The 21,639-nt window shown below is 40.4% G+C and overlaps 1 protein-coding gene across 9 annotated transcripts in view; it reads left to right on the top strand.

The window, feature by feature from the left end:
* adgrb3 (adhesion G protein-coupled receptor B3) overlaps window positions 1-21,639 on the top strand; it is an 817,113-nt gene that overhangs the window by 502,442 nt on the left and 293,032 nt on the right. For all 9 annotated transcript variants that reach the window (XM_072250523.1, XM_072250502.1, XM_072250515.1 and 6 more), the window contains one exon: window positions 15,888-15,990. In XM_072250523.1, coding sequence (XP_072106624.1) covers window positions 15,888-15,990 — 103 coding nt within the window. The remainder of the gene's footprint in view (window positions 1-15,887; window positions 15,991-21,639) is intronic.

Below are 21,639 nucleotides of genomic sequence, written 5' to 3'. Positions count from 1 at the left end.
GTGATTTTGATGTTTTGATCATCTTTTTATTATCAGTAATATTAAAACTGCATCACCCATTGTTAAAGTCAATGTTTGAAGCCATTAGTCGCTGTCAAATGTATTATTGAATCATTGATTCCATTTGAAACAACATAGGAGGCTGTCTCATGTCTCACTCTCCTACTCATTCCCCATAGCTTTGCAAACATTTCCCTTCAAGCAATTCTCCAGTTTCCCCTTAAAAGTAACTATTAGAATTGCTTGCAACATCCCCTCCGGCAGATCATTACAATTTGCTACGTATAAACTAATCTCCTCAACTCCCTTCTGGTTCTTTTGTACATTAGCTTAAATCTTCTTCCTCTGTCTATAGGTCCTCCGGAATGCACATGTTCAATACATTTGTGATATTACTTCGGCCATCATTTCACTGTTTTAATTGATTACAACTTCATTAGAATCATAGTCAAAATGTGCAAGTACATTGCCAGCAATTACTGTTCTCAGAGTAGGCTGCACCCTGAGTTTTCTACAAAGCAAAAAAAAAAGTGTTCTAGTTTCTGTGACTGAAGTGTTAAACATTGTCCAAGGTCCCACAGATGCAAGGTATTACTGAAATATTTATGTGTGTTCTGGGACTGCAGAGTTTAGAGCTATTACTGGAAAAGCTCCCTTTCTCAGTAGAGTATCACATGTAGTCTGGAAGACCATGGATAGAAACATAACTAGGAATGTTTCACATAATAGGGTCTATAGATACAAAGCACTCATTGACTCCCTCATTTGAAAATTCACCTTAAGAGAAGAATTAGAATGTTCTATGATGTTCCATAAAGGCTCCACTGACATTAATTTCTAGGCCACCTTTATGTGGTGCTCAGTTGGGGGTACAAGGTCATGGAAAATGTTTAAAGTGTCAGCTTTGATCAGCTTTGCACTCTTGGTTAGAAGCATTTGGCTTCAAATTCTATCAAAGACAAGAACAAAACCTTCAGCAACATTCAGAATAAATATACTCTGATGAAAGTTGCCCTGTGAATACAAACTATCTGCCTATTCAGTTAGTAATAAAAGATCCAGCAAGTTAATGGAGGAAGAAAAGGCATGTGTAGCAATGTAGCCAATGTCGACAAAAATAGTGGATGCGGATTTGATTGCAACATTTAAGAGACTCCTGGATAGGTACATGGATTGGAGAGCTATGGTGCAGGTATGAGCTGATGGGACTAGGCAAAATAATAGTTTGGCACACACTAGATGGGCTGAAGGGCCTGTTTCTCTGCAGTAGTGCTTTATGACTCAAAAGCAAATTACCAACTAAATTGGTTAATTATTGTCTTTGGAATGAGTATTTCTATAGTATCAGATTACCTGTGCAGTCTTATCCAACTTCCTTGTGAAATAGAAAATACAACTGCAGCTTCTCTTATCCTCATTTAAAAAATACCTGTGTTTGAATGGCTGAAAATCAAGCTGAAATCCAAAAGCAAAATGCTGCAGGTACTAGGTTGCCTACCGAGCATTCCCATCAATTCCTATTTCATTTTATTGGAGAGATATTCACAAGGTGAGGATTTAAGATGAGAAGCCCCCAATCTGGGCTGCAGGTGGGAAGTATGGTCTGCCAACCACACTGCCGTAGAAGTAAGGATGATTTTATTTTCTTTAAATAATTGGTCAAAGGATTCTCCCATAGTGAGCACATTTCACAAAGACAGAATATGCAAGGCTTATAGCAAGAGTTGTTGCCTTTCTCCACCCAAGAGAAGATATATACAATATATGTATATATTGCTTTCAAGAGCTACGTTTCTATCTGTGCTGTGGGGAAGCTTGACATTTAATTTCGGAAAACCCTGCCCATTTCCATAAATTAAATCAGTGATGGGAAAGTGTGAAGAAGGTAACTTGGCATCAAGCTTATTAAGATTTTCACACCCTTTCTGACAACTGATAATTTATTTCAAGCTAAATTGACTTACATTGCCATAGCTGCCAATCCTTAGCCAAGTGTTTCCTCTGGACCACATAATGATTTTGAGCAGCATGAATAATGAGAGTGATTGAACAGAAAATAACACAGCAACACATGGCTGGTGGCTATAAATACTTTCCTTACCACATTTATCATTGTGCAACTGATGTGCACAACTGTTGCTGAAGAATGCATACCACCTTTGGAACAAAATCTCTGGGCATAAATGCAGAACTCCTGGCTTGTGATTCAATTTCTAAATTTGGTTGACTCATTTTTTTTTTACCTATTTAACTTCACAGCCAAAAAAAAATTGCATGTTTTCCTTCTTATTAAAAATTGAGCTAGTATATGTAAATCAGGTACATATAAAGTAAATGATTGAAATTCAACCAATAACAATAACTTACATTTATAGAATACTTCTAATATAATAAAAAATCTCCAAGCCTACTGAGTCATATAAAGTGATATTAGTGGAGAGGACTAAAGTTGCTTAGAGAGTTTAAAGAAAATTGAATTCCTGAGATTACAGCCTTGGCAGCTGAGACCAGAAATGGAGGATGGGAGAGTTCACAGAGATGGAAAGGAGGGAGCCAATACAAAGATTTGAAAATGAGATAGAAAGAATTAATAGTTAGTTTGTTAGCCTCAATCAAATATAGACCAGGGAACAGGAGTGATGAAAATTAACATACAGATTATAAAGCTGAAGATGTTAAGTCGACAAAGAATGATGGGTGGGAGGACACCAGGAGTGCATGGTCAATATCAAGCAAAGAACTAACAAAAGAATGGGTGAGAGTGAATAGCAATTGAGCTCCAGACAAAGCCAGGCAATAACTTGTGTTGGAAGTTATGCACAAAGAGGGATACAAGGGACATTTAATGGAGGTGACCAATGTCTTCTTGTTATTCTATTGAAGCCTTTATGATCTTGTTTCCAGTAGTAAGAGTGCCAACAACTTGAAGACAAGGGAGAGCAAGAACAAAATTCATGTAATTGCCATTGCACTAAAATGAGAAACATTGTGGTAACATTTAGTGGGGGCACTGAAAGAGAAAATAGGAATGACTATGATGATAGAAAATGAGAATGGGAAGAAATATATTTCAGGCCTAAAACTACAGCACCAGATCAGTCAGATTATTCTAGAAAGCTGTTCAGCAAGCATTGAGCTCCAAGTCAATGAAATCCCCTACAATTTCATCCTCTGTCCTGAAATTGGCATCGAGGCCTCTGGAAATGTTATACATTTTCAGCAATATAAAGAAATCCTTCTATATAACAACATTTGAAGAAGAAAAATGGGTGTTAGAAATTTAGGTTACCAATTTAATTTCTTAATGTGTCAGGAGATCCTTCATTTGAAGTTACATTGTAATTTATTAGAGACAAAATGCATTATGATAACTCAGAATCAGATTTAATCTTATGGGCATATGTTATGAAATAATGTTGTCTTGCGGCAGGAGTATGTTGCATTATGTCATAAAAGAAGAAATGTATATACAGTGCCAATGAAAAGTATTCACCCCCCCAACCCCCTTGGAAGTTTTCATGTTTTCTGCTTTACAACATTGAATCACAGTGGAATTAATTTGGCTTTTTTGACACCGATCAACAGAAAAAGACCCTTTTGTGTTAAACTGAAAACAGATCTCTACAAATTTGTATAAATTAATTACAAATATAAAACACAAAATAATTGATTGCATAAATATTCACCCCCCCCCCCCCTTAATAGGACACTCCAAATCATCACTAGTGCAGCCAATTCGTTTTAGAAGTCACATAAATGGTTAAATGAAAATCTGTTTTTGGTGACCTGTGTGCAGCCAAGGGGTTTCAATTGATTGTAGCAAAAATACACCAGCATCTGGAAGGTCGAACTGCTGGTGAATCAATATCCTGACAAAAACTACATCATGAAGACAAAAGAACACTCCAAGCAACTCTGCAAAAAGGTTATTGAAAAACACGTCAGGAGATGGATACAAGGAAATTTCCAAATCACTGAATATCCCTTGGAGTACAGTTAAGTTAATCATCGAAAAATGGGAAGAATATGGCACAGCTGTAAATCTGCCTTGAGATGGCCCTCCTCAACAGCTGAGTAACCGCAAGAAGGGGACTAGTGAGGGAGGTCACCAAGAGACCTATGACAACTGTGGAGGAGTTACAAGCTTCAGTGGCTGAGATGGAACAGACTGTGCATACAACAACTGTTGCCTAGGTGCTTCGCCGGTTGCAGCTTTATGGGAGAGTAACAAAGAGAAAGGCTCTGCTGAAAAAATACTCACATTAAATCTTGGCTAAAGCTTGCCAGAAGGCATATGGGAGACTTGGAAGTCAGCTGGAGGAAGGGTCTATGATCTGATGAAACCAAAATTGAGCTTATTGGCCACCAGACTAAATACAATGTTTGGCGTAAACCAAACACCACACATCATCAAAAACACATCCTTGCTGTGAAGCATGGTGGTGGCTGCATCATGCTTTGGAGATGTTTCACTGCAGCAGGCCCTGGAAGGCTTGTGAAGGTAGAGGGTAAAATGAATGTAGCAAAATACGGGGAAATCCTGGAGGAAAACCTGATGTAATCTGCAAGAGAATTGCAACTTGGAAGAAGATTTGTTTTCCAGCAAGACAATAACCACAAGTATAAAACCAAAGCTACATAGGAATAGCCTACACAGTATTATTCCTTCCTATTTACGCTGTATACCTCGAACTTTAGATACAATACTGAGTCATATCACCTGCAGAAATTCTCTGATGACTCAGCGATAGTTGGGTGTATAAAGGGAAGATGGGAGGTTGAATACAAGGCCCTAGTGCAGGATTTTGTCAAGTGGTGCAAGCTGAATCATCTGCAGCTCAACATCAGTCAGACAAAGGAGATGGTGATGGACTTTAGGAAGATTAAGCCTGCACTGCTCCCTTTTACTATTGGTGGTGAGGATGTGGATGTAGTGAGGACGTAGAAGTACCTGTGGGTGCACCTGGATGACAGACTTAAGTGGAGCACCAACACAGAGACTGTGTACAAGAAGGGCCAGAGTCGTCTCTACTTCCCTGTGGTCCCTTGGCGTATGCAGGCCTCTCCTTCATATTTTCTACCAGTCTGTTGTCGCCAGTACAATCTTCTATACAGTGGTGTGCTGAGGCAATGGCATCAACATGGATTATGCCAACAGGCACAATAAACTGATTAGAAACACTAGCCCTGCTATATGAGTCAAAGTGGACATACTGGAGGTTGTGGTAGAACAAAGGACCCTCCAGAAAATCCTGGCAATTCTGTACAGTGTTTCTCACCCTCTGCATGCTACCATGGCTGAACAGAAGACGCCTTTCAGTAATAGACAAAGAGAACTACGCTGCTACAAAGAGAGCTATATAAGGTCATTCTTACCTTCAGCCATTAGGCTCTAAAATTAGTCACCTATAGCCAGGGAAATGGTGACCTCCTCCTGTTAAACTGTGGTAACTTATTTTTCATTCTTTCTTACTTCTCTTCTAACATTTGTATATCTGTGCACTTGTAATACTACTGTGACATTGTAATTTCCTTTGGGATCAATAAAGTATCTATCTAACTATCTATCTAAAAACAACAAAATTAATGTCCTGAAGTGGCTAAATCAGAGACCAGACCTCAATCCAACTGGGAATTTGTGGCTGAACTTGAAAAGCACTGTACACTCATGATCACCATACAATCTGACAGAGCTTGAGCAGTGTAAAGAAGAATGGGGAAAAATTACAGTGTCCAGATGTGTAAAGCTGATAGACACCCTTGCACACAGACTCAAGGCTGTAATTGCTGCCAAAGGTATGTCTACTAAATACGACTTGAAGGGGGTGAGTAATTATGCAATCAATTATTTCGTGTTCATTAATTGTAATAAACTTAGACCAATTTGTAGAAAATTGTTTTCACTTTGACACAGAAGAGTCTTTCCTGTTGATCAGTGTTAAAAAAGCCAAATTAAATCCACTGTGATACAATGTTGTAAAACAATAAAACATGAAAACTTAAAGGGGAGGGGAGCTTGAATACTTTTTAATAGGTACTTTATATTAAGTTAGTAGTCAAAAAGAGAGCAAAAAAAGAAAAAAATTTATGAGGTAGCATAAATTAAATCACAAACAAGAAAAAATCTGCAGATGCTGGAAATCTGAACAAACACACACAAAATGCTGGAGGAGCTCAGCAGGCCAGGCAGCAGCTATGGAAAAAAGTATGAGGTAGTGTACATGGGTTCATTGTCGATTCAGTAACTGATGGCGGTGGGGAAAAAACTGTTTCTAAAACGTAGATTCTGCTTCTTCAGGTTCCCATACCTTTTCCTTGATGGTAGTAATGAGACGAGCCTATCAAGTGAACTCTACCATCAACAAGATCACACCTCTGATTTCCTCAATGCCCAGAAATATACTGGTCTGTTTTGAACGAGAAGAGTGCATGTCCTGGGTGATGGAGCTCCTTAATGACAGATGCCACCTTGTTGAGACATCACCTTTTGAAGATGTCCTCAATGGAAGTACAGCCTATGATGGAGCTGATAAGTTTGCAACTTTCTGCAGCTTTTCCAATCCTGTGCACTGGCCCCTCTATAGCAGATGGTGATGCAACCAGTTAGGATGCTCTCCATGGTACATCTGTAGAACTTTGCAAGTTCTTTGGTGACATACTAAGTCTCCTTAAACTTCTAACGAATTATAGTCACTGTTGTACCTTCTTTGTAATTGGGCCCAGGATAGATCTTCAGAGATGTTGACACCTAGCAACTTGTAACTGCTCACACTTTCCACTGCCATTCCCTTGGTGAGGACTGGTGGGTGATCCCTCGACTTCCCCTTCCTGAAGTCCACAATCAGTTCTGTGTTCTCACTGACGCTAGGTGCAAGGTTGTTGTTTCGACACTACTCAAAGCTTTAAAACTCATTCCCAGATGGGACAGTATGTGCAAGAGCAGTATTTATTGTCCATCCAGCATTGTTCCAGAGATGTTGATGATGAGCCAGCTTCATGAATCATTGCAGATCATGTCGTGAAGGCACTACCAAAATGCTGCTATCGAGAGTTTCTAGAATCTCGACCAGTGACTATAGAGGAAAGTTGACATATTTCCAAGTCAACAGGATATGACTTTGAGGTGATTCTGTTCCCATCACTTGCTGAGTCCTGATAGAGCATCAGTGTGCTCTGTGTGAAATAAATTCTTAAAAAAACAGCCTTTCATTTTCAAAAGATAAGACACGTGATCCTGATTTAGATATTGTCATGGGATCCACTTCAGCAAAGTGACATGTAGGCCTAACCAGACACCCTGTGCTGACACATTGCAGAGTTCACAGAAACTGGGTCTCTTCTCACTTCATTGACTGAGATCCATTTGAAGGAGGTTCCAATTCCAAGTGTCCAGAGGGGAAAATCCACATCTTGAATTAAGTAGCAGCCCTTACATCTATCAAAGCTATGGCACGCATGATCTTAACTGGTTTATGATTGTAAGAATCGTTTCTTTAATAATGTCCTTTTAGCAAGTGTACAGATATGATTCAAATATAGAAGTGATATTAAAATATTAAATAGAAGAGATGATTTAACATTAAATTAAAATAAGAAGTACTTTCACCAACAAGCACAAGGCAAAATGAAATAGAGAGAAGCAGAAGACATGGGACTAGGAATAGACCACTCGGTCTCCCCTAGCTCTCATCCCCATTCAGAAAGATCACGGCTGATAGAGTCATAGAGCACTACTCAGAAACAGGCCTTTCAGCCCATCTAGTTAAATTTATTCTGCCTACTCCCATTGACTTGCAGCTGGACCAAAGCCCTCCATACCCCTCCCATCCATGTACTTATCCAAATATCTCTTAAATGTTACAATCGAACCCACATCCACCAAGCTAATCATGGTCTCAGTTCCACTTTCTTGTTGTTCCCCATATCCCTTGATTCCCCATTTGTGCAAAATCTTTCCATCTCAACCATCATTTATGATGGCATAGAGGGAAGTATTTAGCCCAATGAGTCTGTGCTGTTCTTGGTTGATAAATACAATCACCTATGTTCCCCTACTTCTCCCTGCTGTGCAGCAAGTTAATTACACTTATGCCCATCCAGTTTCCTGCTTAAAGACAAAATTGACTGCTTCCATACTCCTTGCAGACAATGAGTTCTCTGCTTATGCCAGTTTCAGAAAGAGATTTAGACTGTTTGTAGTACGCCATCAGTTAAATATGAGGCAAACAGCATCATTATCTTTGAATCAGTCCTGATTTCTTTGTGCATGCTCTGCCAAATGTTTTTCAATTGGTGCTCACCGACCCACAATTTACACTTAACTCATTAACCATGTAGTAAGTGTATTTTCCACCAGATACTGCAGCCCAAGTTTTCGAAAATACCAGTTTGTATTTTTCCGATTACTACTCTATGTACTGACACGGGTGAAGAGCGCAGACAAGAGTTAAAAAGGAATGTTAATGCAAAAATTGAATTAATAATATCTGTATGGGTTAAGAAAATGAAAGACAGTTTATTTGGATCATAACCGCAATGTAACTTCTGTTATTCTTTCTGCTTCGGCTAATGTAATCAGCTTCATTCCACCTTTTAAAAGAAATCTAATTTCCCTTTTAATTCAGTCTGTTTCACCATTGCACTTATTAAACAAATTGAAATTAAACTACGAAATACATTTAAGGTGTGAGTGAGAGGGAAAGTTCAAAGGAGATGTGCAACATAGGCTTTTTTCTTGCACAGAGTAGGTAGATGCCTGGAATGCATTACCAGAGTGGGTGGTGGAGGCAGATACAATAGAGGCATTTAAGAGGTTCATAAATAGGCACATGAATATGCAGAGAATGAAGGGATATGGCCCATGTGCAGACAGAAGAGATCGTTTAAATAGGTTCGTCACAGCATTATGGACCGAAACACTTATTCCTGTGCTGCACTGTTCTATGTTCTATGAAAGGTGTGCCTAATTTTATGCTTAATTAGAAAGAATAATTCCACCATGCTTTTTTTTTAATTCCAGAATAATGCATGTTTAAAATAGAAGAAACCATTTGCATTGCACCACTTCGAGTAAAGCTGGGACTGAAATCAACTCAACAACCATATAAAAATACATTTTCATCCCAAGGATTGTTATTAAACAAAAGTCACAGATTTCATAGGAAGGTGGTTTGAGAACATAAGGAGAAAAATGAGGAAAGATGCAGTTAAAGGATGAATCTGTTCCAGATATAATAACATCGGATTTTAAAATCAAATTAAGGCACACACACAGAATTGCAGGTAACTGGAATCAAAAAGGAAAAAAACCATATTGGAACTACTCAGCAGGGATTGACCACAGATTAAACTAGTTGATATTTCAGGTCAATGGCATTTCAGAGTCTGACTGATAAAAGACAGCAACAAAAGCTGCAATAGCAGAAGTGAGGTTACCTCAGCAATAGCAATGTAATACTTATTTCTCTCGAGAGCATTCTCAATGCACCCTTGTCTTCCTTTAACTAACAACAACACACATTGTAATAGTGCCTTTAATATGCATACTGTATTTATACAAAAATGTGACAAAACACTTCATCGAGTTGCAAAATGAGAACATTAGGTGCAGGGATTTGCTGGCCAACTGAATCTAGCTGCTTGCTTTGGTTATATTTAATGACTTAATAGAAACATGAGTTTCAAGACAAGTGAACTTGATGCTGCACAACTGCTAGGTAATGGCCATTTCTATTAAGACCATAAGGCATAGAGCAGAATTAGGCCATTCAGCTCATGAGTCTATTCCACCATTCCGTCATGGCTAATGTATTATTCCTTTCAATCCCATTCTCCTGCCTTCTCCCATAAGAATTAACAACCTGACGAATCAGGAATATAACAACCTCCATTTTAAATATATCTAGTGACTTGACTTGCCCTCCACAGCTGTCTGTGGCAATGAACCCCACAGATTTACCATCCCCTCGCTAAGACAATTCCTCCTCATCTCTGTTCTAAAGGGATGTCTTTGTATTCCAAGCTTGTGCCCTCTGATCCTAGATTACCCTGCTATAGGAAACATGCCCTCCACTCTACCTAGACCTTTCAATATTTGATAGGTTTCAATGATATCCCCAGCTCATTCTTCTGAATTCCAGCGAGTACAGGGTTACATCATCAAACACTCTTCATAGTTTAACACTTACATTCCCAAGATCATTCTTCTGAACCTCTTCTGGACTCTCTCCAATGCCAGCACATCCTTTCTTAGATAAGGGGCCCAAAACTGCTCACAATACTCCAAGTAAAAGTAAATTTCCAATAAAAAGAATCTAATCACCCACAATAGTATTCAGTGCCATTACCATCATCCTTTCATTGTCTGAGGTGTCCCCATGAACTAGACACTTAACTGGACTCATATACGTAAATACTATGACTACAAAAACAGATCAAAGGATGAGTATCCTGTGAATCACCTCCTGATATGCAGAAGCATTTCATTCATCTAAAATGTAAAGGTTAGGACATTATGTGCAACTTTATAAATTGCTTAGGCCACACATTGAGTATAGTATGCTTTTCTGGTCACAACACATGTGGAGAGAGTGCAGAAGAGATTCATTAGGAAGTTGCCTAGATTGGAGGACATTAGTTGTGGAAAGAGACTGGATGGGATGAGTATGCTTACTCTGAAGTGAAGGACAGTGAAAGGTGACCAGACAGAGGTATATACATTATAAGAGACATGGAAAGAGTAAATAGTCAAAATTTTCTTCCCATGATAGGGATAACAAAGACAAGGGGGCTTAATTTAAGGTGGGGTGGAGTTTTAAAGTGAATTTTATGGGCGGATTAGGTCAGATAAAATCACTGCATTGAAAAGATATTTAGATTGGTAGGCAAGTGAGTGGGCAAAGAGGTTGACAAGGATATAGTAGGCCAAATGGCCCACTTCTGTGAGGTAGAACTGTACAACTTTCCTACATGGCATACATCAGGAGTGAGGTGGATTTCCTAGATGAGCACCTCTCCAACTTCTCATAGGAAGCTCTCTACCAATAAGGTCAAAGCACTCTCTTCATTCGCCTCCATCTACCCTTAACATTCACCAACACACAGTATGTAACCAATAGTCATAGAGTCCCAATAGCATGGAAACAGGCTGTTCAGTCCAATTTGTCCATGCTGGCTAAAGGTGTCTTCCTGAGCGAGTCCCATCTGCTGTGTTTAGTCCCAGCTCCCAAACATTTCCTATTGATGAACCTGTCCAAATGTCTTCCAAATATTCTAATTGCATCCACTCCTGCCACTTCCTCTAACAGCTTGTTCCATATACTGTACCTATCACCATCTCTGTGAAAAGCTTAAACTCCCCTACCCTCGGAAAAAACTGTGATCATCTATGTGTCTCATGATTTTGTAATTATTTATAAAGTTGCCCCTGAGCTTCCTTCACACCAGAGAAAATAGTCCCAATCTATCCAATATTTCTGTTGAGTCTCAACCACATCCTTGTGAATGTTTCCTGCATCCTCTCTTGCTTAATTGCAGCCTTTCTGCAGGATAACAACTGGAACTGAACATGATATTCCAGATGCAGTCTCCACAACATCTTGTCATACGACGTTCCAACTCAGGTACTCAGTATTCCATCTGATGAAGACAAGCATGCTGTATCCCTTCTTCACCACCTTATCCGCTTCCATTGAGCTGTATAATTGTATCCCTTGGTTTCTCAGTTCCAGAACACTCCCTATGCCATATCATTTACTGTGTTAATCCTGCCATGGTTTAAAGTCCCAAAATACACTGCTTTGTATTTGTCTGAGTTCAATTCCACCTGCTATACCCTTGTGCTGTTCCCAAGATGATCTAGAGGTTTTTCCCGCTAATCACCAAAGACTTCAATTTAGCCATCACTCCTTGATGCCCTATTTAATCAAATGCTACCTTGATGTCAAGGACAGTTACTCTTGCTTCAGCCCTGGATTTCAGTTCTTTTCAACCAGGGCTATAATGAGGTCAGGAACTAATTGACTTTGACGGAACCTAAATGAGCTCCTGTGAGTAGCTGGTGGGTGAGCAAGTTCCCCTTTATAGCACTATCGAATATCCCTTCTATCACATTACTGATGACATAGATTAGACAAATAGGGCAATATTTGTTGTATTTCCCCTGCTTCTTGCATAAAAGACAAATCCGGGCAGTGTTCCACATGTTATATGGATGCCAGTGTTTTTGCTGTTCTGAGACAGCTCAGCTAAGGCAAGGTAAGTTCTGGAGCACAAGTCTTCAGTACCATATTGAGCGCCTTTCGCCATTTCTTGATATCACATGGAGCAAATTAAATTTGCTGAAAACCATGCTCGGGACCATTCGAACAGGCTGCACTTAGGAGAAAACCCACACAATGAATGATAGGTCCATGGGGTACAGTGAGGAACAGAAGGATCTTCACGTACGAGTCCAAGGACCCTGAAAGCGGCAGCATAGTCACAAGAAGGTGGTGAAGGAAGCATTTAAAACTCTAGCATGATCTACCTTGATGGCACACCAACAAAAGTTTTTCACTATGTCTCAGTACGTGTGGCAATAATAAAGCTTTAGTAATCATAACGAGGAAAATAATAATTGCATTCCTTAGCTAGGGCAAAAATATAAGAGCAATGAGGTTAGGGTCCAACTTTATAAAACAGTTGGAGTACTATGTTTAGTTCTGTCTACCACACTGTAGGAAGAACATTAATGCACCAAAGAAGGAGCAGAGAAGTTTCACCAGTAAGTTGCCTGGGATGGAATGTTTCAGTTGTGAGGAGAGGCTGAAGAGGATTTATTTTCCATGAAATGGAAGATGTCAAGGAGCGATCTGTTTGAGGTGTACAAAATCATAAGGGCATAGGCAGAGTATATAGTGAATCAGAATCAGAATCGTGTTTAATATCACCGGCAAAGGTTGTGAAATTCATTAACTCTACACCAGCAGTACAATTGAATACATGATAAGTAAATATAGAGGAAAAAACCTGAATTACAGTAAGTAAGTATATATATGTGTATTAAATAGTTAAGTTAAAAATAAGTAGTGCAAAAAAAACCTGGAAATATTAAAACTAGTGAGGTAGTATTCGTGGGTTCAATGTCCATTTGGAAAACGGATGGCAGAAGGGTAGAAGTTGTCCCTGAATCACTGAGCGTCTGCCTACAGACCTCTATACCTCCTTCCTGACAGTAACAATGAGAAGACGGCATATCTTGGGTGGTGAATGATGTACACTACCTTCCTAAGGCACTGCTCCTCGAAGATGTCTTGGACATTATGGAGGCTGGTACCCATGATGGAACTGACTAACTTTGCAAGTTTCTGCAACTTACTTTGATCTTGTGTAGTAGCACCCCTCCCCCACCATACCAGATGGTGATGCAGCCAGTCAGAATGCTGTTCACGGTACACTTGTTGAGGTTTTTGAGCATTTTAGCTGACAAACCGGAATGAAATATAGCCACGGTCTTGCCTTCTTTATGACTGCATTAATACGTTGTGTGCAGGTTAGGTCCTCAGAAATCTCGACACCCAAGCACGTGAAATTGCTCACTCTCTTCACTTCTGATTCCTCTATGAGGATTGGTTTGTGTTCGCTCGTCTTACCCTTCCTGAAACATTTCCTAATAAGATAGGGGTAAAAGACAGGTTTAATATATGGGTTAAGTGTTTCAGAGGGGATCTGTGGAAGATTATTTTCACCTGGATGATGGTTGGAATCAGTCTGAGTTGGTTGTGAAAGCAGGTAGTGTAAGTGGGTTATTGATGGCCATCATGGTTGTGGTGGGCTGAAGAGCCTGTTTTGTGCCAATGACTCTATGACCCAATGTTTGGTGGTTCTACTCCAAGTTGCACACCATTGTGAGTTGGAAGTGCATCACATCCTTTATCGGCACTTAGTCTAAATCCTGGAGATATCTCTCCCGTGCTACATTGGAAAACTGCAGCAGTTCAAAATGGTGATTCACATCCGTCATAGCAATTAAGAATGGGCAATAAATCTTGCCCTTGCCATTTATGCCGAGATCCAGAAAAATAAATTTGTAAAGTTCCTTCAACACTTCAATAGCCTTTAAACAATTCAACATCCTCACCAAGATTAGCTTGGTTTAGTTCATTTTCTTGAACATTAGCAGTTACTTTAAAACCTAAAGTCAAGTAAATTGCTCAGCCCTTTCAAAGAAGAGTGGAATTTAGGGCACTAAAGTTATAAATTGATGAGGCATCTGTGACTCATTAATTATTGTGTCAAAGGTGTTGCAATTGCTGAGAAGTATTTTATGAATTACAAATCGATCTCAGCCTACATTGCTCACTGGGGTAAAAGTGATTTTCCCACCTTAGCTGATCTTCCCATTTTTGCAGAAAAGTTAAATATTTTATTGTTACCTGCCTGCTTGAAGCAGGAATTTTGGCCAATAACTCTATATTTCTCACAATAGTCAGCCATGGATCAGGCAAATTTTCTTGTCCCAGCTCCAGCTGCTACCAAGGTTCAGGCAGAAGCAGGGCAGATGCCAATGAATACTCACCAATCTGTCCATGATCTCTACTACCATGATAAAGCCAAACACAGATTGGAGGAGCAACACCTGATATTCTGTTTGGGTAGTCTCCAACCTGATGGCACAAACATCATTTTTTTCTAATTTCCAGTAACCACTCCCCTCTGTTTCCCCCTTCCCCCAATTTATTTTTTCTTAATTTTAATGTTCATCTCATCCCTTTTCTTCTGCTCTCCTGCCCTCATGACCTGCCAATCACCTCCCTCAGTTCCACACCTCTTTCAGCCCTTTACCTCTTCTACCTATCACTTCCTAGCTTCTCACATCATCCCCCTCACCTACCACCCTCCTTCCTTATCACCTGGTCTCACCTATTATCTGCCAGCTTTTGCTCCTTCCCGTCCATCACATTCTGGCTTCTACCCCCTTCTGTTCCAGTCCTGATGAAGGATCCCAGCCCGAAACATCAACTGTTTATTTCCATCCATCAGTGCTGCCTGACCTGCTGAGTTCCTGTAGCAATTGGTGTGTGTCACTCAAGATTTCCCAATCTGCAGAATATCTTGTGTCTGTGAGTGTGTGCCAACTAACCTTCACACTCTTTGTGAATACATTGCCTCTCCCACAGTAATGCACCTCAAGGCATTTCACTGGAATACCGTAGAACAAAATGTGACACTACTACTTGAGAAGGTATCAGGTCAAATGGACAAAAACATGTCTTAAGGGGGAGTCTTTAAGGCAGATCTTCAAAGATTAAAGATAGCCAGAGAAGAGATGAAATTCATGTTAAGAATTTGAAACTAATGACCAACAGGAGTAAATGGTGGAGAGTAAAATTAGGGCTGGGAAGGCTATAGGATGCTGTCCAAGTTGCATGCCATCTTGGACAATGTCTCCCATCCACTACATAATGTACTGGATGGGCACAGGAGTACATTCAGCCAGAGACTCATTCCACCTAGATGCAATACAGAGCGTCATAGGAAGTCATTCCTGCCTGTGGCCGTCAAACTTTACAACTCCCCCCTTGGAGGGTCAGACACCCTGAGCCAACAGGCTGGTCCTGGACTTATTTCCTGGCATAATTTACATATTACTATTTAATTATTTATGGTTTTATCACTGTTTGATTATTTATGGTGCAACTGTAACGAAAACCAATTTCCCCCGAGATCAATAAAGTATGACTATGACTATGACTATTAGAAGTAGCTATGAAAGTAAAAGAGGAGTATGATATTAGATGGTTTCATAAAAAATAAATTTTAAAATCAAGACACTGCCAGTCTGTGAACCAGAATTTCCTTGAATTGTTTTGTTTGAATATTTTCTCTTTCTGTTGCTTTCCTTCCAGAAATTATACCGTTGTGAATTCAAAAGTAATCGCTGTGACAGTTAGACCAGAACCAATGATCACTGAATCTGTGCTGGAGATCGAACTGGCTCACTTAGCGAATGTAAGTATGCCCAACTTCATGGCAAGTTGCTCCAAGAGGACTAACATCAAAGTTTTCAGGGATGACCAAGAGACCATGTTTAGTATGGTTTGGTGCCCAGAGCAAAAATTGTCATGCTGTAGGGACTGCTTCTCTGCCTCAAAATATTTATCCTGGTAACTTGTCATTTATTTCTACCGTGGTGTAAGACATGTGTATCACTGTCAGATACACATCATGTATCAGTAATGCTGAGGTGAAGACTGTTGAGACCTTCAAGTTCCCAGGTGTATGTATCACCAATAGCTTGTCCTGGCCCAACCACATTGATGCTATGGCCAAGAAGGCACACAAGCCACTTTCCTTCTTTAGAATGTCCCCAATGACCCTCGCCAATGTTTAGAGATGTGCCACAGTGATCATTCTGTCCAGATGAATCAAAGCTTGGTGTGCCAACTGCTCTGCTCAAGACTGCAAAAAATTACAGTGAAATGTGAACTCAGCCCAATCTATTATGAAAACCACTTCCCCTCCATTGATTCACTCCACGCTTCATGCTACCTCAGAAAAGTAGCCATCATAACCAAAGAGCACTTCCATGCCATTCATTTTCTTTTCTGTCCCTTTCCAGCAAGCACAAGGTACAGAAACCTGAGAGCCTGCAACACCAGGGTCAAAGACAGCTTCTATCTCACTGCTATCAGACTCTTGAATCACCTCTTGATTTTGAGGTCTGCCTCATTATGGCCCTTGCATCATATTTGTCTATCTGCAATGTAGTTTCTCTGTAACTGTAAGAGTATATTCTGCATCCTGCTATTACTTTTCTCTTTGTGCTGCTACAATGTACCTATGTTTGGAATGATGTGTTTGGATAGCATGTGAAACAAAGCCTTTCATGATTTATTGGAACATGTGAAAATAATTGACCAATTACAATACTGTTGACAGGCTAGATGTATGGTACAGCTCACCAATGCAAGGAAATCTCAGTATTCTACTCTCACCACCTTATTCAAACTCTAGAATCATTTAATCTTTGGTGGGTGTTCTGTAGCCGAGCCCTCAGAAAGCAACTTTTGCTCATATTGCCCCTCTCCCCACCAATCCACAAGCTTCCACTCTTCTCTGTTAGTCATCTGGCTTCATTCCTGTCTATAATAAACGTGAAAGATAGAATATCATTCAGCCTTTGGTGTCCCGTCCACCAGGATGTGCTCTCCCTAAACTCCTCTTCCCTGCCACAAAACTTGTCCTACTACAGAACTCCTCCTCTAACTACCTTTGTGCTGCTTCCTGAACTTCTCTCAAACTTCCAACTGGATGTCCACTGCTACCCGAGTAAAACATCGACGGTCAGTTGTACGATCTCTAAATCAGAATTATTTTATAACCCAGGGTCAAAAATAGAATGCATTTGCAGTTGGCAAATTTCTTGGAATGAAGAAATTTTCATGGCTCAGTGCAGTTCATTAATTATAGGTTTAACGACATTCACAAGAAAATTGCAGGAAATCAGTTATTTTAATAACATGGGAATGAATATTTATAAAAGGACAACTAGATTGCTCAGGGTCTTCAGTGGGTTAACTCATCATTTGAGAGTCCTATATAAATCAACATTTGTGTTTTTTGTGTTATCTTAGCTGTAGTAAGATACTAGTCTTCTTCCAATGTTATGAAATTAACACTGTTTCCAAAGTGACAAATGATCACGATTGATTCCAAGTCATTTTATATTTAACTTGGCACTTCTGGCATGAGACATACTTGTGCCACTGATGTTATTTTCACACCAGGGACACACAAATGACATCCTCACTGGTTCTGTTCTACATTTGGAGTATGGTGAAGAACTTGAATCATACCGTTATAACACAGAAGAGGGACCGTCTATGTTGTGCCAAATGAATTCAGATGATGACACCAAATTCCTTCTTCCTGCACACAGTCCATATCCCTCCATTCTTTGCATATCCCTGTGCCTGTCTAAGAGCCTCTCAAATGTCTGTTTTGTATCTCCCTCCACTATCTCTTCTGACAGCACATTCCAGACACCCACCACTCTGTGTAAAAACGTACTTTCCTTGGATCTTTCCTCCCTCTCACTTTCAATCTGTGTCCTGTTCTCCCAGCCAAGTGCAGGAAGGACTAGGACCCCTTTAAGGTGAGACCCCTCCGTATCTGGGAAATTACTAGCCATATCTCTAGCCCATTCACTGGCCAGCCGATCTGATGATCTGCAGAGGCATCAAATTGGTGCTGTGAATTTACCCTTTCCCCTTAGCATGCCACCACAGTAATTCTGGGCATTGTTCTTGGGTGGTGTTCCTCAGCAGTGGCTGGAAACCTGGGATGGTACGATAATCCATGGCAGTGACCATGGGCATTGATTTTCCACAGGGATTTTCTGCATGATCCAGGTCAGTGGTCTTCTGTAATAATCTGCATAGCAATCCTGCACCTTCTTCCATGATACTTGGCCAACCTGATTATTCCCCTTCACAGCCCCTCTCTAAAAGTATAAGCTCCATTCACCCTCTCCACTTCACTAAAGCAGAACAGATTATGATTCTTCTTCCTGAACCCAAAGCACAGACTTCAGTCTCTTCCCTCAACCCAAGTCACAGGCTGCAATCACTGTGTCATCCCTCTCTAACTGAAGGTACAGACTGCAATCCTTCCCCCACTCCTCCCTGAACGCATAAAGTTTGATTACTACCCCACCCCTTTCTGACCCATCACACAAGCTTGATTGATTCATGGCTAATATTCATGCCAACTCTTTGATTCTAGTTTCACACCCAGTGACCAGAGAAATTCTGGTTCCACGCATTTTAGTTTAGATGCAATTGAGTCCTTGAGTTTGTAGTTGGGGCTATATAATGAGAGGACCAGGTAGCCATTGAATACACTCTGCTGGAAGCTTTACAGTTTCCAGATCATTGTGTCCAACTTCGTTATTTGCCGGTTCCCATGAGAAATTATTGCCATAAGGCCTATTGAAAACTTTTAGACTTTAAAGGATGAATAACCAACTATCTTAACAACCTGAAATGTCAACTGTGCATCTCCCACCATAGATGCTGCCTAACCACTGAGTTCTACCAGGTTCTTTTACAGTACTGTGTAAAGTCTTGGGCACATATATATAGCGAGCGTGCCTAAGACTTGTGCACAGTACTGTATTAGTCAATGTGGAGCAGAGACCGAGTTTGTAAATCTAGCTGGAGAAAAGGTTGTTGGCAGTGATGAGGTGAAGCACCCACAGGAGGGGTGTGGGATAGGTGGGAGAGAAAGGGTGCCAGGAGCAGGAGGCAGCATAGGTGCAGACATAGTTTGCCCTGAGACACCAAGCAAGGTCATTTAATCCCAAACAATTAGTTTATTGATCATTACAGGATGTCTCTCCGGTGCTTCCCGCTCCCTCCCCTCTCCCTTTCCCTTTTGTCAACCATGATTCCCCTTTCCCTGTCCCCTTCCCACTCTCAGTCCACAATAGAGACCCATATCAGAATCAGGTTAATCATCACTCACATACGTCATGAATTTTTTTTTGCGGCAGCAGTACAGTGCAATGCATAAAATTGCTACAGTACTGTGCAAAGGCCTGAGGCACCCTAGCAATATAACTGTAGCTATATGTACAATATATGCCTAAGACTTTTGCACAGTACTGTACATTCACAGCCACGTTTCTGTCTTGACTGGAGTTCAATAATCCAGCTTTGACCTGCCTGAAAAGACATAGGATTACAAACCCAAAAAACCCACTCACTGTGCAGATTTAGGACTCTTTGATGCCATGAAAGTAATGAATGGAGAAGAATCTGAAGTTGCAGTGCAAAATGAACATAACTGTGTTGGCCATTTTCTATCCCACCACTCTCATTGTCTTCTGCATTGAATATCAAATGGTGAATCAAGGAGGTCGTATGCAACGTTGTCACTGCTACTCTGCAGTTTTGAATTAAGAGGTCACCGGTTACTTCACAAATACATACTGTACTGTATACACACAGTCATAACAAGTCGAACCGTGTAATAATTAGTGGTAGATAAAAAATTATTGAATCATATAGAGAGAAGCACTAAGTCCATGAAGTACTCATCAATAATATATGACAATAAGACATAGAAGCAGAATTAGGCCATTCAGTCCATCAAGTCCTCTGGCTAAAGAAATTCCTCTTTACCTCTGTTCTAAAGGGAGATCCTTGTAATCTAAGATTGTGCCCTCTGGTTTTAGACTCCCCCACTATAGGATACATCCTCTCCACGTCCACTTTATCTATAACTTTTAATATTCAATAAGTTTCAATGGGATCTCATTCATTCTTCTAAACTCCTGGGAGTACAGGCCCAGGGCAATCAAATGGTCTTCAATTCCCAGGATCATTCTCATGAACAACAGTTAGCAGACAATGACTTTAATACCTCCACCAACTTCCAAACTGCAAACATACTCTGTGTGAAAAAAAAATCTTCTCCTTAGCTTCCCTGTAATGATCTTTCTCTTCACTTTAAACGTATGCAGGTTCCTGTTATCCAACTGATCTATACCTATCAGAATTTCGAAATATTCTCCAGGTTCCCCCTCATCCTCTCTGATCTAAGAAAAGAATCCCATACGATCCAATCACTCCTCTCAACTGAAATGTTCCATATCAGACAATGATATGGTGAACCTAAGGATGTAATGCTGAAGATTTGTAAGGCATTGGTTAGACACTAGACACTAGACAGTAGAATACTACAGCACAGCACAGGCCCTTCGGCCCTTGAAGTTGTGCTGACCCATATATTCCTTAAAAAAAAGTACTAAACCTACACTACCCCGTAACCCTCTATTTTCCTTTCATCCGCATGCCTGTCCAAGAAGCTCTTAAAAACACCTAATGTTTTCGCCTCCACCGCCATCCCTGGCAAGTCATTCCAGGCACCCACAACCCTCTCTGTAAAAAAAAAATTACCCCTGATGTCTCCCCTAAACTTCCCACCCTTAACTTTGTACATATGCCCTCTGGCATTTGCTATTCGTGCCCTGGGAAACAGGTACTGGCTATCCACCCTATCTATGCCTCTCATGATCTTGTAGGCCTCTATCGAGTCCCCTCTCATTCTTCTATGTTCCAAAGAGAAAAGTCCCAGCTCTGCTAGCCTTGCCTCATAAGACTTGTTTTCCAATCCAGGCAACATCCTGGTAAATTTCCTCTGCACCTTCTCCATAGCTTTCGCATCCTTCCTATAATGAGGTGACCAGAACTGAACACAATACTCTAAGTGTGGTCTCACCAGAGATTTGTAGAGTTGCAACATGACCTCGCTACTCTTGAACTTAATCCCCCTATTAATGAAGCCTAGCATCCCATAGGCCTTCTTAACTATCCTATCAACCTGTGCAGCGAACTTGAGGGATGTATGGATTTGAACCCCAAGGTCCCTCTGTTCATCCACACTCTTAAGTAACGGAGCATTAACACTGTACTCAGCCTTCTGTTTTGTCCTTCCAAAATGCATCACCTCACACTTATCTGAATTGAACTCCATCTGCCACTTTTCTGCCCAACTCTGCATCCTGTCTATATTCTCTTGTAACCTTCTACAGCCTACAGCTCCATCCACAACTCCCCCAATCTTCGTGTCATCCGCAAACTTACTCACCCATCC

The sequence above is a fragment of the Mobula birostris genome, chromosome 2 (assembly GCF_030028105.1).
Source record: "Mobula birostris isolate sMobBir1 chromosome 2, sMobBir1.hap1, whole genome shotgun sequence".
NCBI classification, from domain to species: domain Eukaryota; kingdom Metazoa; phylum Chordata; class Chondrichthyes; order Myliobatiformes; family Myliobatidae; genus Mobula; species Mobula birostris.
Note: the sequence above shows the minus strand (reverse complement) of the source record. Positions and strands in the feature narration are given on the sequence as shown.